Source organism: Myxocyprinus asiaticus, chromosome 3, assembly GCF_019703515.2.
Source record: "Myxocyprinus asiaticus isolate MX2 ecotype Aquarium Trade chromosome 3, UBuf_Myxa_2, whole genome shotgun sequence".
Taxonomy (NCBI): Eukaryota; Metazoa; Chordata; class Actinopteri; order Cypriniformes; family Catostomidae; genus Myxocyprinus; species Myxocyprinus asiaticus.
This window is the reverse complement of record NC_059346.1, coordinates 13,368,814-13,383,909: the sequence shown is the minus strand read 5'-3', so window position 1 is coordinate 13,383,909 and position 15,096 is coordinate 13,368,814. Positions and strand designations below refer to the sequence as shown.

At 37.1% G+C, this 15,096-nt stretch overlaps 1 protein-coding gene across 1 annotated transcript in view; it reads left to right on the top strand.

Annotated features, from left to right (window-relative positions):
* Positions 1 to 15,096, top strand: part of LOC127418497 (transmembrane protein 132C-like) — a 348,303-nt gene that overhangs the window by 246,898 nt on the left and 86,309 nt on the right. The window contains exon 4 of the mRNA XM_051659094.1: positions 14,212 to 14,395. Coding sequence (XP_051515054.1) covers positions 14,212 to 14,395 — 184 coding nt within the window. The remainder of the gene's footprint in view (positions 1 to 14,211; positions 14,396 to 15,096) is intronic.

Genomic DNA, 15,096 nt, shown 5'->3' with positions numbered 1-15,096 from the left:
CCAGGCATTATAAAAAGAGGAGATGAGTTTGGGAGTCTGGAATATAGACCAACGTGTTGCAAAATACATGTGCAAATAAATATCCAGCTGTGCTCTTTACTAATCTCACTCACATAAAAAACACAGATTATACACTCCTCAAAATGCATCAACACCATAGAAAGAACATAATGAAATAGTTATGCCAAAGTAGTTAAAAAAAATGCTTTAACAGCGTTCAGTATATTAATCTTAAACAGCTAAAGGGGTCAGACAGAAGACTGGTATAACAATAGCCCCGCCTACTGTATTGGAGTGAAATAGTTTTTTGTTTCATTTTTGTACAGACTGTAATAAACCTTCTGTCAGAGGTTCGTCTCGCAAAATCGTAACGGATTTGGTGTGAACAGGCCTTAAAACACAACCTGCTTGGCGAAATAACGGTCACAGTTGAGCCATGGTGCTCATATGGGACACAGGTTTGGATCTGGCCTGCATCGTGTCCTGATCCTATTCCCACTTGTACTCTAGTTTCTATTCCCCTTTTTACTGTCAATAAAGTGTCAAAAAGGCCTAAAATAAAGTTTTATTTTTAAAAGAAATTATATATTAGGTTGGGATTTGAACCCAGGTCCCTTTGCGAGCAAATCAAAAACTATACCATTGGACTGCCTAGACTTGCTCTTGTGTACAGAACTAGTAAGTTGTTGAAAAGTATTTGTGTTTCTTATATACAGTAGGTGCATGACCCTCAACAAATTGTTCACTGATCCGCCTCTCCTCAGCAAATATACAGCCATTGTCTTTTAAAAATATATATTGTTCGTCATCACACCAGTCTGAATTTACATGCGCTGTCTCTTGACAGTTGGTGAGGTTGATTTTATTTTAATATTTCATGTTGTTGCTTATAGAATGAGCCCAGCATATGAACTTTCTTGAGCAGTCAGTAGGGTTATTGTTGACTGAATATGCTTTATGAGGCTGCATTCAAATTCACTATGACCTAAAAACCACAGAAAGTCTCAGTGGGGATATGACGTGTCAAAAGAGGCATTGTGTTCTAGAGAGAGAGTGGAGGTGAGAGAAAGGAAGAAAAAAAGAACGGTAACGTGACATTTCTGTCTCTTTTGGGCTCTATAACATGTGAAGACTCTCTTGCCTCTGTTGGCAAGGGCGTGCACACACACACACATGCTACACACTTGTTTGCTATTGTGTAGTGTGGATAAGGCAGTGTAGCTCAACGGACCTCTATGCAGTTTAGCGTCAAGACCGCTGTGCTCCACCTGTCTGTCACAGTGGCTACTGTCTGCTACTTACTGGAACGCCACAGCAACCACGGATCTGCTGCCATACTCTCCTGCCTCCCTCTCACGCTCCCTCTCACTTTTTTGTACCCCTTTCTTTCTTTGTCCCATGATAGCTTTAGTCTTGGCTGGGTGCCAGCGGTCAGTAACAAGGATATGACATTGTTCTTTCTCTAGTCTTTCTCTTTCTCTCTGCCACACACACACTTTTTGAATGCTGACTCTCTTACCTGCTTGGTGCATGGTAAAATTGCAATTAGGTCAGTGTCTGGCTCTATATTTAGCACACCAAACTTCCACAAAGCCATTGTTCCTGAACTTGAGCATCATCCAAGACAAAGACGATTTGAACTCCCCGCCTTATGAAAGAGGACCACATATGCTTATAGTCATACACTCACATACAGTATTTGTCTGTGCCATGTTGTTGAAATTATTACTATTACTTTTCGAGTGATCTGAGTTACATTAGGCTTAAGCCCTGATCACACTAGGACTAGGACATCGCAAGGGACCAGGGTATGATGTTGTGCATGAGGCCTTTTGTTTTTTTAAATAAATAATAAATAAAAAAGAACTAGTACTATTATAATCAAAATTTTGGAATATACGGTCTGTGCACTTTTCTGCAATAAAAACACACAACTTTAAGTTATGTATCCTTAATTGAAATAAATTGAACCAAGAGGCCATTGTGTGAGGTTTCGACCTTATATTGGTCACACGTCTTCTCATCATCTGGATTCGCAGTTCAGAGTTCACCAAACTTTAACTTTTCTCCACAGCATAGTGCGAAATTTCTTCCCATGAGCTTGCGTTTCTGGTCTTCCGCATTCAGATGCATTTGAATGGGAGTGAGTGGAGCATGAAGCGTAGTGTTACCGCCCCTTTAGACATACAGTGGGTAAACAACTAGATTGAGCCTTACTACCGTGGAGAGTACCGCCACCTGAAAATTTTAAATTCTCACACGTGAGACACATTCGCAAAATCGCCGCCAGGAGGCACAAAGGGACACTTTTGTCACCATCGTTTAGTAGTGTGACGAAAGTGAGTGTTATTATGATTAAAACAACAACAATTAATTTAATTATTGCCGTTAACCCGTGTTATAAGTGACCCGGCTAGTCGACAGTGTTAGACTAAAAGTGTTAGACCCACTCATATTTATACAGTATACTGCGTGTATATATGTGTGTGTGCTTATTTTGTTGTTTTTAAATAATATTCTTTAAAGTTCAGTTAAAAACTGAAGTTCTTTGAAAGTCACATGTGGACTGATATCTCAGGGGCTGTGCGCTCATGTCAGTTGATACTGTGTTTTCCTGCAAATCGTGGATTCGAGACCAGCTTTACTTATCTTATTGTCTATTTGGATACATGTATAAAGTAAACTACATCCAGCAGATTCACAAAAAGACATTTTGTGCTGTTGCTGCTACTGACTCTGTGTCCTGTAGGATCATTGTTGGTCATTTGTTCATATATTATATTGTATATATTTCATACATGGCATTTAACTTGTATTTGTCGCCACGAATGTGTTTTAAAGGTAAAATCATTGTGATACGGTTGCATAGGGCGGCAGCGTTCATAATTACATCATAACGTTTATTATTCAACTTAATTACATTATACAGTAGCCTACAATAACGTGAGTGTAGTTTACAATAGTGTGGAACATTATCGCTTTTTTTCACATTGTATTGCACACGCTGCAGCCGAGCGAACCGAGACATTGAGTTCAAATGAGGTTTCTTTATTCAATGTGAAATGGTGCACATTACCAAGCAACGTTAACGCCATGTTAACTTGTGCTTCACGTTCACAATATGATGTTCTTGTCAGATTATGACATTGTATGAAATGTGAGCATCTTTTTCTTGTCGAAACGCTGCTCCCAAATATTATGCGACTTGCGTCATTATAAAATTAATCAGTAATTGAATGAACAACCAACTGTCATAATTAATAAAGCCCTACTGAATTTGTTTGTTATTAGTGTTAATATATTTTTTTCAATGTATGTAATGTAATCGATCATGTTCTTGTCAGGCAACATGTGAGTCCCCACTGCACCTTTTTCAGCATAAACAAAAGATTTAAAAACCTTCTCCCCCTGTCGAGTTAAGGTGTGAATCGCTGAAGCTTAAAGTTTCTAAAAAAGTGTTAAAAGGGTTATAATATCCCAAATAATGCACTAAGCCGATTGGAACACAGATCTGTCCTGATGTCTTAAAATAACCATAGTATCACCATGACCACGTCCAGACACTGGCACACCGATGTTACTTTCCATGCCATTGGACCGACACTTACAACGCACTTTGTTATGTATTTCTATGTTGCCAATAGACTATTGGTGTTACATCTGAAAGCAAATAATCACTGAAAAATACTCAATATCATCAAGCTTTGGGGCAACATTGGTTAATAGCAAATATTAACTACTAATAAAATACTTTGACAGATAACGAATAACAAAGCTCTTAACCTACAGGTTTGAACTGCATAGCGTTTCTGGTTATCACATGTGTAGCATAAAACTCAAGCGTGTATTATACAAATAATGTGGTCACAGTACTAACTTCCTCCCTAATACATGTGATGGAAAATTGCGATTCTTTTTCAAATATTTTATAATATTTTATTTGATTAGTATTCTGCTCCCATAAATAATGATCCTGTTCACTTTTTCTTTAGTTTTTATTGCCATTAGAATAAAACATAATATGACACGATGATATACATATAAATTAATTAATTCATATTTGATAATCCTGTTTAAAAATAGAAAATATGGTCTAGCCTATCGGCACATTATAAGGAAGCACAGGTTTATAGTCTTAACAGTTTTTGGAAGTCACAATTGTTTGAATTTGCGGTCTAATGATGCTCGCTCATAACATCTGTGCAAATGTATAAAAATACTCACAAATTATTATTTTCTCTAATGAAATTTGTATGAATAAATGCAAACAAATAACTCTCCAATGTTTGGACGTTACTGGATGCTGCAGTAAAATTTTTATCATATGTCTCCATTGCAACGTTTACCCAGAAAATAATTGTTGTGGTGTTTTTAAGTTTGTTGTTGTTCTTCTTTCTCCTCTTTTTTGCTTTTTTATGGCTGTTGGCAAAACAAGCTTAACTTTCCCTTACCATCTCCAATTTAATGGTCGTTACATTGGGAGAAAGAGCTCTGAAGCATTCAGCTCTGGCCTGTTGAAATTCTGTGGTTATAGCACCACTTAGTGTGTTAGAGCTGCTAATGACCCATTCACGCGGTGATCGCGATGGTAGAAAGCCTATACTGAATGGATACCCACTGTAGACTTACATTATAGGAGGGACCTTATTCATATATGCAGGCCAGAATAGAGACTTGGGTCAGCAAGCAACCACCCTAAACACTAGGCTTGGGATCGATGCCTTTTTCACGCATTGATAATGAGAAGATTTTCCCGGTGATTAACGATACATATCTGGATTTTTTTCAGATATAAACAAGGCTGCTCATTGCACAATAGTCTTTGCCTCTTCAGACTTATTTCTCAACACCACTTTAATAAAGTGTGAGCAGCTGGGTAAATTAAAGCGGGTCGCACATCGGACACGTCTGGCGAATGACATGGCGCATTCTAAAATTAGGAACAATTATTTATTTTCTACAAAATGTGCACACACACCACCAACACTCAGCGTCAACATTCTGCAGCACCACAGAATGCAACTCGCATAGTTTTCCATAAAATTCGACCCAAATCATTATCAAAGGACAAACATTATTTACTCTAACCATCACTGGATGATCTATTGTGAACATGTATCTTTCATATAGCCTATACAATGTATTTTTAGTTCAAGTTTGTCGTTTTGTGGTTAGACAGCTTAAATGAAAGACCTGTTCAAGGCTACATACAGAGAAATTGCATAATAAACATCACCATTTCTAATCATTTAGTTTACAACATTTACAATAGTTTCACTAACCTGCAAACTCATCAACGTCACTGGTCATTCTTGAATAAGTATCAAAACTTTCATCACTTTGGACTACCATCTCCTGTACCACTTCAGCTCGTCCTGAGTGTGTGAGTGTGTGAGTGTGTGAGATACATGTTATATCACCCTGTTGTGGTATCCCAATGCTATTATGCCAGACTGTTAGTCAGAGGCCAACTGAGTGTATTGGAAAGCACGCAAATTGGACTTCTAAGTTAAATGTCGGCTAATTTTAATGGATTGATGCCTCAAAAATATATCAGTAAAACAACGTGCTGTTCAATAATCGATATATTGATCTTTTATGACATCCCTACTAGCAACCAATTAGCAATGCCCTATCAACCACTCAAAACTCCCCATCATCAGAAATATAAACAGGGCTGCACGATGTTGACAAAAATGATAATTGTTGATTATTTCTCTTGATATTGTAATCTCAATTATTAAGTTAATAGAGTTTACATTAAAAAATTATTTTGTTTAGGGCAACTGCAGATCTTTATTATTAATTTAGGCTAAAAAGTCAGATTCTTTCTCAGCCTAAACCAATCTAAACACTGATTTATCATTGCATGCATGTTCACAATGCTCAGTGTTGCAAAAAAGAAAAGAAAATAAACACATTGTAAATAAGAATTTTAGACACGACTGGAGTATACCTTAAAGGAATTCAGTAATTGACACTTTTCACAATTAATTGCGGCTTAATGTAATTATTATTATTTTTATTTTTTATTAACTGTGCAGTCCTAAAATCTAGTTAACTTTTTTGTTGTTAAATATACTTACAAATTAATTATAATAATTTCTCACAGTTTATTGTCTTCAGGCAAAATGTAATGGAAATCTGAAGAATGTGTTGAAATTGTGCGACAACCTCAGAAAATACTATGAGATGACAATTAAAAGACCTTAGCTCTATCTTTGTGGACACCTACGGAGGAACTCTCTCAAGCGACATCCTGAATTACAGGTTTACCTGAGTGAACCCGTCACGGGTGACAAACGGCTGACTGCACTTCTCTGTCCCTTCCCTTCTGCCTCTCCTCAGCACTCTAAAACACAACTTTCTTTACAAAGGTTAAACAACAGGCAAGTGATGTATAGTGGTGTGTCTTCCACTCAGCTTCTCTCGGCTTCTGACCCACAATAAGATAAACACTCCTGTCTCTTAGGAGTCTGTGGCGACCACAAACCCTGAACCAATCATTGATGGCTAATTAATACAGCCCAGCACAATGAGCCTCCCCACCCCACTCTTCTCTCGTACGCTTCAATTGTGGATGAGAGTGAGCGAGTTGAGAGTGAATCGTGACTGTGGGTTTGTGTTTTAACTCCGATGCCCTGATGTCTGCGCTTTCTCCCCATATGAGGCCACATTTTTTTTAAGTAAAGATAATTGCTCAGTTGCATTAGAGTTTCTGAGGGGGTGAGAATACATACAAAAACATACACACATGCACCCAAAAATTCAGAAATACTAGAGATGTTTTTTTTTTTTAGGCAGTGGTTAATAGTAGCATATTTCACCGTATTTACTAGGGGTGCAACGGTTTATCGTGGCATGATACATCATAGTTCAAAAATGTGATGATGCTGTAGTAAAACTAGCTCAAAGGGAAAATATTAACAATTAATTATGATTAATTATAAATATTTATATCAGATGCAAGAATTAGCTGATGTAGCAGATTTAGCATTAACAATCAACCAATGATTTCATCCACTGAATGTTCAGTATAATCGTCAGTCAATTCTGATAAAATGTTATTCTCCTGGCCATAGAAAATAACTTTTCTTATTGTAATACAGTATTGTTTAAAGCATGTACCAAGATCGTAATATTTTAGGGACCTTAATTTGTGAGCGGTTTATTAAACTAAGACAAAACACAGACTAAATGCTACAAACTACATTAACATAAAACTCATACACACACACATATATACAAAGCATCCACACTAAGCAAGATAAATGGAATGTTAGAACCTTGAGATTATGGAGATTGGTGAAATATGACAGACCACTACTCGGTGATAATCTTAACTCAGTCGTACTCTAACAAAATAGAGTAGGTATCTTAAGCTTAATATATCAATTTAGCGATGTGACTAAATTTAAGAAAGTTATTTCTTGATTGCTAGATGGTCTCACTGAATTTGTGGTCTTGAGGATCTGTAAAAGAGTCGGGAGGGCGAGCCTTGACTTTCTGACGAAACTCAACTAACTATCTGTTCCAGGTACTCCTCATGGGGTGTCTCAGCCAATCCTGGTGTTGAGTTTAGGTGGGAAAGGGGGTCCTTTGTCTCTGGGACCACACTTATTTGTATGTCATGAGTTATTGGTTTAATTTAGTATTCTTTCTTATCCTGGCAGTACTGTGCATATTACTATGACAATATATACTCCAACATTCGGGAAATGAGAAGCCAATTGCATTGATACCAGACATGTTATACTTCAACATTTGGGAAATGAGAAGCCGATTGCCTTGATACCAGCTCTAAAATACGATTGCACATTAGCAGCCACAGGTGTTGTTTTTTCGTCTGAAACTGCGAAAACTGAAACGAGGAGCGGAAGAGAGATGTGCAAGGGATCGATTGTCCGTTTGAAGTGTGAGAATGATCTGCACTTACTGTGCGAGAGAAAATTTAAGTTAACATAGGTTTAATGGTGGAGCTATATTAATCTATATATTAATCTATATTAATCTAGTGTCATATTAATACTAAATATTTAGTATAGTATATTTAATATTTTTAATATTTGGATGTAGTCAGAGGTAATATTATTTTAGAAAAATATCATTTTAATTGAAATATTTTAAATTCATGTAATCAATGACAGTGTGTAAGAAGTCCATATGGCTGGCTTACATTTGTGAAACACAAAAGGGGATATTTTAAAAGAATGTTGATGCTGCTCTTTTCAATAGTGACCGTGGTCTGTCAAGCTCCAAAAAGGACAAAAAAAAATCTATAAATAAAAGTACCTATATAATGTATATATTAGGGATGCTCCGATCGATTGGCCACAGATCGGTATCGGGCGATATTCACATGCTAGGACTCTATCAGTGATCAGTAATTTGGCAACTCATATTAACCGATCACTCATGTCGCAAAAGACGCTCCTTTAAGACTTCAGCAGCAGTCATGGCATCACGGAGTGTAGGGAATACTGCCATAATGTTGTAAGACAACAAACTTGATTCAGCCATTAAGAATGATGCAGTGTGAGAGGTATGGTGAATATGCATCTACTGTACTGTTAATGTGGCGTTTCACACGCGACAAGGCAAAGGGAAAACAGCGTGAGCTGTGAGAAGGTCCTTATTATCGTTCATGGCTGCAGCTTCTCAGTCTCCGCTGGGCATAAGCATCTCAGTATTAACGTGAGTTACAATATGTGGTGTAATTCAAACATCTTTATTAAATATCTCCTGATTAAATGGCATTAACAATAGTAGCACCCAGAAACAGTCCAGAAACGTGCTCTTTCTCCGCTTTCCTTTCATCTCTTGCCCTCATGAGAGAGCGCGTGTTCCCCTCATTAAAGTTCAAGCAGCAACAAGTGAAAGAAAACTATTAATACAATCATCCAACTAAATGAAAAGGCAGAGAAGGAATTTATAATTATAATAATTATTTATACAATATTAAGAACAATATAATGTATTAAATATAATGCAAAATATATTAAGAATATTATATTTAGAATATTAATGATTATATGAATTAATGACAACGAATCAATAACAAAAATCATCAGTTTGTCTTCAGTTTGAGACTAAGCTTCTTTTAGTTTTTTTATCTTAATATAGAGAATATTTTGTAAGCCTATCCTTGATTTAAAGTCTTTTTTTTTTTTTTTTACTTTTTAAACTTTTTGTCAGCAAAAACTAGGCAAAGTGAAATTACTGGGAAGAGGAAAATTCAATTACTAGTGAAAGTGAGCAGAAAGCTTGCATATAGCCAGTTATGACAGAGATCCTGATTAAAGGTGAAATGATCGTGATCAGTATTGGCCGATCAGGTGACAAGAAGATCGGTGATTGGTATCGGCTGTAAAAAAATCCTGATCGGAGCATCCCTAGTATATATAAACCAATGAGTCAAAACATTATGACCAATGACATTATGATGATGACAGATCATCTCCTAACAAGGCCACATGTCAAGGTCTGGGTAGATTAGATGGTAAGCGAACAATCAGTTCTTGTAGTCAAAGTGTTGAATGCAGGCAGGAGTAAAGACCTGAGCGACAGTGGTCCGAGGAGGGATAAACCACAAACCAGAGACAGGGTGTTGGGCCCCCAATTTTTATTGATGCGTGAGGGCAACAAAGGCTTTCCGTTCTTGTCCGATCCGACAGAAGGTCTACTGTGGCACAAGTCACTGAAAATTTTAATGATGGTTACAGGAGGAATGTGTCACACAACACACATTGCATCGCATCCTGCTGCGTAGCCGCAGACCGGTCAGAGTACCCATGATGACCACTGTCCACCTTTGAAAGTGCCTACAATGGGCACGCGAGTGTTGGAACTGGACCTTGGAGCAGTGGAAGAAAGTCGCCTGGTCCAATGAGTCTCATTTTCTTTTACATCACGTGGACGGCTGTGTATGTGTGCACTGTTTACCTATGGAAGTGATGGCACCACGATGCACTGTGTGAAGACGACAAACCGGTGGAGGGAGTGTAATGCTTTAGGCAATGTTTTTCTGGCAAACCCTGGGTCCAGCCATTCATGTGGATGCCAATTTGACACATGCCACCTACCTAAAAAGTTGTACACCTATTCATGGCAATGGTATTCCCTATTGGCAGTAGCCTCTTTCAGCAGGATAATGCGCCCTGCCACACTGTACCCATTGTCCGGGAATGGTTTGAGGAACACGATGAAGAGTTCAAGGTGTTGCCCTGGCCTCCAAATTCCCCAGATCTCAATCTGATTCTGAATCTGTGGGATGTGCTGGACCAACAAGCCCGATCCACCTTGTAACTTACACGAATTTAAGGATCTGCTGCTAATGTCTTGTTTCCAGATACCACAGGTCACCTTCAGGGGTCTTGTAGAGTCCATGCCTCTGCGGGTCGGTGCTGTTTTAGTGGCACGCGTAGGACCAACAGCATATTAGGCAGGTGGTCATAATGTTTTGGCTCATATATACATTATAAACGATGATATTTTCAAAGTGTTCTGAAGCCATAAAATAGCTTTATGTGAGGAACAGACTACAAAAGCTACAAAACATCTCCTTTTGTGTTCAACGGAAAAAAACAACAATAACACAACTGTGAGTAAAGGCCAGAATTTTCATTTTTGGGTGATCTATTCCTTTAAAAGAAATTCAGAAATTCCAAAATGCATCTCTCCTGTTCCCCTCAGTATCCTGCTCCGCTCTAATCGGCCAAGTTATTATCCAGCCATTTATAATGCTTAACCACTTTCCTTGAATACAGAATAACTTTCCTGTCCCCTCCACTTCTCATTTCTACATAACTAATCCTCTTAACGCCTCTGTCCTGTGTAGCATATTTGTGCTTCCGTATAATTGTGTGAGCCTGTGAGTGTGGTTTGTGTGTCTCTGTGGCTCATTGTTCAGATTATATGTGTTTTTTCAAAGATCACTGTCTGACTGATTTGTATTGAGTGAATAATGACAAACGCTGGTTAAATTCAGAGAAAAAATACATTGCACTTTCAGAAGAGAAAGAGAGGCTCTGTGACGGATTCTTTTCTGCCATGTTCTCGTTCTCCATAACATTATTTATCTCTCATTTTCTAACTAGCCTCCTCCCCTCACTCTTTTTTCCCTCTCCCTGTAGACGTATGCCATCTCTGTAATAAAGTATTGTCTGTTGCTTTATTGATTCATTTACTGCTTCTAAAACATTCCTTTCGAAGGAGGAAGGGGTCAGATAGCAGCATATCCGTCAAGTGGCAGATTGGGCGAATGTAACTGAACTCATTTTGGGGGTGTCATAAGGATGGCAGGGTACCCACGGATCCTTAAAAATGTCTTAAAGTCTTAAATTTACTTTTTAAAATTAAAGGCCATAAAAAGTCTTTAATATCTTAAATTACAAGAAGTCTTAAAATCCGTTTGCTGAGGTCTTAAATTTTGGGGCGTGAATAGAGGACATGCAAAAAAACAGCAGAATCTGCGCTAGTCATAATCATCTCTCTCCCTCTCTCTTCTCTCTCTCTCTCTCTCTCTCTCTCTCTCTCATGCATTTAGCAGCTGACGCATGAGTTTAGTGTGTGCACACTCAGGGAAGCGCATTTTTACTCAATTTACGATGTTACACATGTATAAACCTTCAGAAACACGTTAGTCAGAAATGCAAATGCCGTTATTATGCATCTCTGTAAGCAAGCGATACGCTGTAGCTCCTGCTTATAATCAACGAAGCTTTCAACATTGCAATTTGCAAGCGCTCAAGTTGGAGCATTTTTGATGCCTTTCAAATCATGGCACTTCCTTATTTCACATTACCTTTGACAAGAATTGGAAAGCTATCAGAACTACTCAGCTGCAGAGTTACAATTGTTATATCTTTTATCCCCATCTCTCTAGATCTGACACATACAGGTATTTTCTCTGCCATCTGAATCAGTCAATGATTTTTTTTTTGTTTTTTTTTTGTAATAATATACTAAACAATAATAATATAATTATATAAATATTATAATATTAATAATATACATAATATGAAAATATTCAGAAACAAATGGATTTTGTCTTATCACATCAGTCTTAAAGCTTGGCATGTGTGTGTTTCCCAGCGTGTAGTCTTGCAGAGCCAAACCTTTTGACTATTGACATAAAGTGTGGTCCACTTTGCTGCTTATTCTGGCCAAGAACCGCCCACTTAGACAGGAAGAGATTGTCTGACTGACATGTAAAGTGACCAACCACAGGTTGCTCTGTTTTTTTGCATCGTTTAGGCTCGAGTACATCTGAAATGAATGATACCACAATAATAGAACATTAAAATAATAGCGTGGCAGTCTCTCAAATTTAAATTAATTCTTTATGGAACCTGTGTGTCAGGCTCATGCAAGGATTGTAGGATTACAACAGTGAGAGCATCAAAAAGTTGGGAAATGCTGAACTCTATGCAAATAATGGTTTCTAGTGGATTTACATTTCAATTTAATTCAGATTTCAAATTGAATTTGTACTCTTTCTTGCTGGGTTAACAAAAGTATTAAATTGACAACTTACTGTATGTGTATTTTATGTTAAATAAAGTTTTCCAACTGCACGGTTGTCCGTGGGCATGCCATCTGGTCCTGAGACTACACGGCAAGTGATTTTATAATTCTTTATAACTTGTTTTCTGTTTTGTACTTTCACACTAATGCACAGGCTCTTAAGTTATTCATTAATTGTATTAAGATACATTGTGCCCTGGCTGTTACTGTTATTTCCCACAGTAAACCTTCTTTAATGGTTTATATTGCTTTAATTTCCTCTGCAGATCAGTCCCTTGAGTTCATGCTGTGGATGTGATTACAGAGAGGAATCTTTTCGTATTGTTAATGTCTCTTGAAATATTTTCATGAGATGTTGTATTCAAACATGTAGAAATGCAGTCATGCTTAATGTAATTTTGAATCTATGCAATTACAGTAGATTTTATGGCTCTTTCCATCACTTTTTCTTTTTTTTTTAATTATTAATTCACCTGAATTAATTTATTTTGATGGTTGGCTATCATATTTGAAGAGTAAAACAAAAAAAGGCTCTCAGCCTATGCTTTATGTCTCATACTGGAAAGTGGAAGGTTTTCTTTTCAGTCGCAGTTGTGAAATTGAGTGAATCACACGAAAACTGTCAAGAGTTGTCTGGGTCATATTTCAACCCTCCCCCAACCCCCTATCAAAAGGGGAAACAAAAAAGCCTGATCCTTTACAAGATACAAATTAAATCTTTTTTTGGGCCATTAAAATGTTTTGCATGGTGACATTTTTTTCTTCTTTTTTTTTTCATAAATAATAAGCACCCCCCTCAGTAGCCTTCTGTAATGTTACCCTAATGTGGAAAATAATTATAATAACAAAAGTAAATTTGGTAAATGCAGTTGTAAGTGTACATCATAGTAGTATGTGTTCAACTAAATGTAATTTATTAAGTTACAGTAATGAGAATTAGACTTTCGCATTACAGTAATGACAATTTGACGGAGGGAATGTGCATATTTGTCATGAAAATAATCTTACATTGTTAAAAAATCACTAAATTAGGGTGTTTTTATGCAATACCTTTAAATTGATTTTGAATTTTTTTCTTATGATTTTGGGGTGAAATATTACTTGAACATTTTGTGAGATTCACCCAATTGCTAGATAATTTGATTACAGTTAAACAGGTCACATTTGAACATTACTCAGTGTTTTGTCTGTCTTTATGGTCTGTTCTGTTACCCAGATGTGCTCAGTTGCATTGTCCTTTAACTGAGATTGTCCCATGACTGCTACATGCCAGACACAGCACTCTTTCTATGTCACTTTACCATATCATTTGTGAAAAAGAGTCTCACTTGTAGCATACTATTGTTTCAAAAGATTTTCGTGGAATATCGTCAACTTAATATTAAAAAAAATAAATAAAAAAATAGTAGGCAGTATACTGTTTGTACTGTGCAGTATTTAATAAGTAATAAGCCAGTATTCCATTCTGAACCCAGTCCTTGTATAAACTGATTCAGTAGAGAATGAATAAAAGATGCAAGCATCGGTAAGAAGCCAAAGGCAACACTGCCCCCTGTTGCCCCGGAGGATATGCAAGTGGTACACATCAAACCAAAGAATAAAGTGTGGCTCAGGGCAGTAGTGGTTGTACTAAAGTCCTTGATCTGCCTTGATCACAGAGTTATCTCTCTCTCTTTCCCTCTCCAGACTTGATGGTTCCTTCTATGAGATCATGTGGGTGGACTTTGAGATTGACAATTTCATCAACCTGCAGTCATCTCAGTCCATCCGCTGGCAGATAGAGTATCCCTCCACTGGAGAATCTGCTGAAGCCATCACCTCTGTCTACATCAGCCAGAGAGACATACAGGGTATCGTACCCCTCGCTGAGGTGAGATTGCACTGTTATTTCCAAACCGGTTTCAAAATACTTCCCCTATCAGCTATTGTCCATGCGAACAGGTAATCCTTTCTTAAAGCAATTGTTTGAGCCAGAAGTTTACATGTTTGACAGCTCAAATAATACAGACCAATGTTCAGAGTGCAATAGCACCTTTGCAACTCATTTCGGCCCAAAACTGCCCACTTAGACAGGAAGAGTTTATCTGACCAAAATATAAAGCGTCCACAGTTCCTTTTTTTTTTTTTTTTTTTAATGAAGTTTAGGGGCGGGCAAATCTGAAATCAATAATACTACTATAATATACCATTGTGGGGGAAAAAATTCACATAATGCTACAGTGGTTTTCACCAGACATAAGTGAGATTTCTGTCCATCTAAAAGTAATCAGTAAAAGTAAAATTTATTTTATAGACAGAGAAACAAAGGAAAAAATACAGTGCAGTTAGTGGACTTGCTAACAAGTACTTCAAACAAAAGACCTGAATGTTTTTTTTGTTTTTGTTTTTTTTTTGTAATATTTACAGTGCATCCGGAAAGTATTCACAGCGCTTCACTTTTTCCACATTTTGTTATGTTACAGCCTTATTCCAAAATGGATTAAATTCATTATTTTCCTCAAAATTCTACAAACAGTACCCCATAATGACAACGTGAAAGAAGTTTGTTTGAAATTTTTGCAAATTTATTAC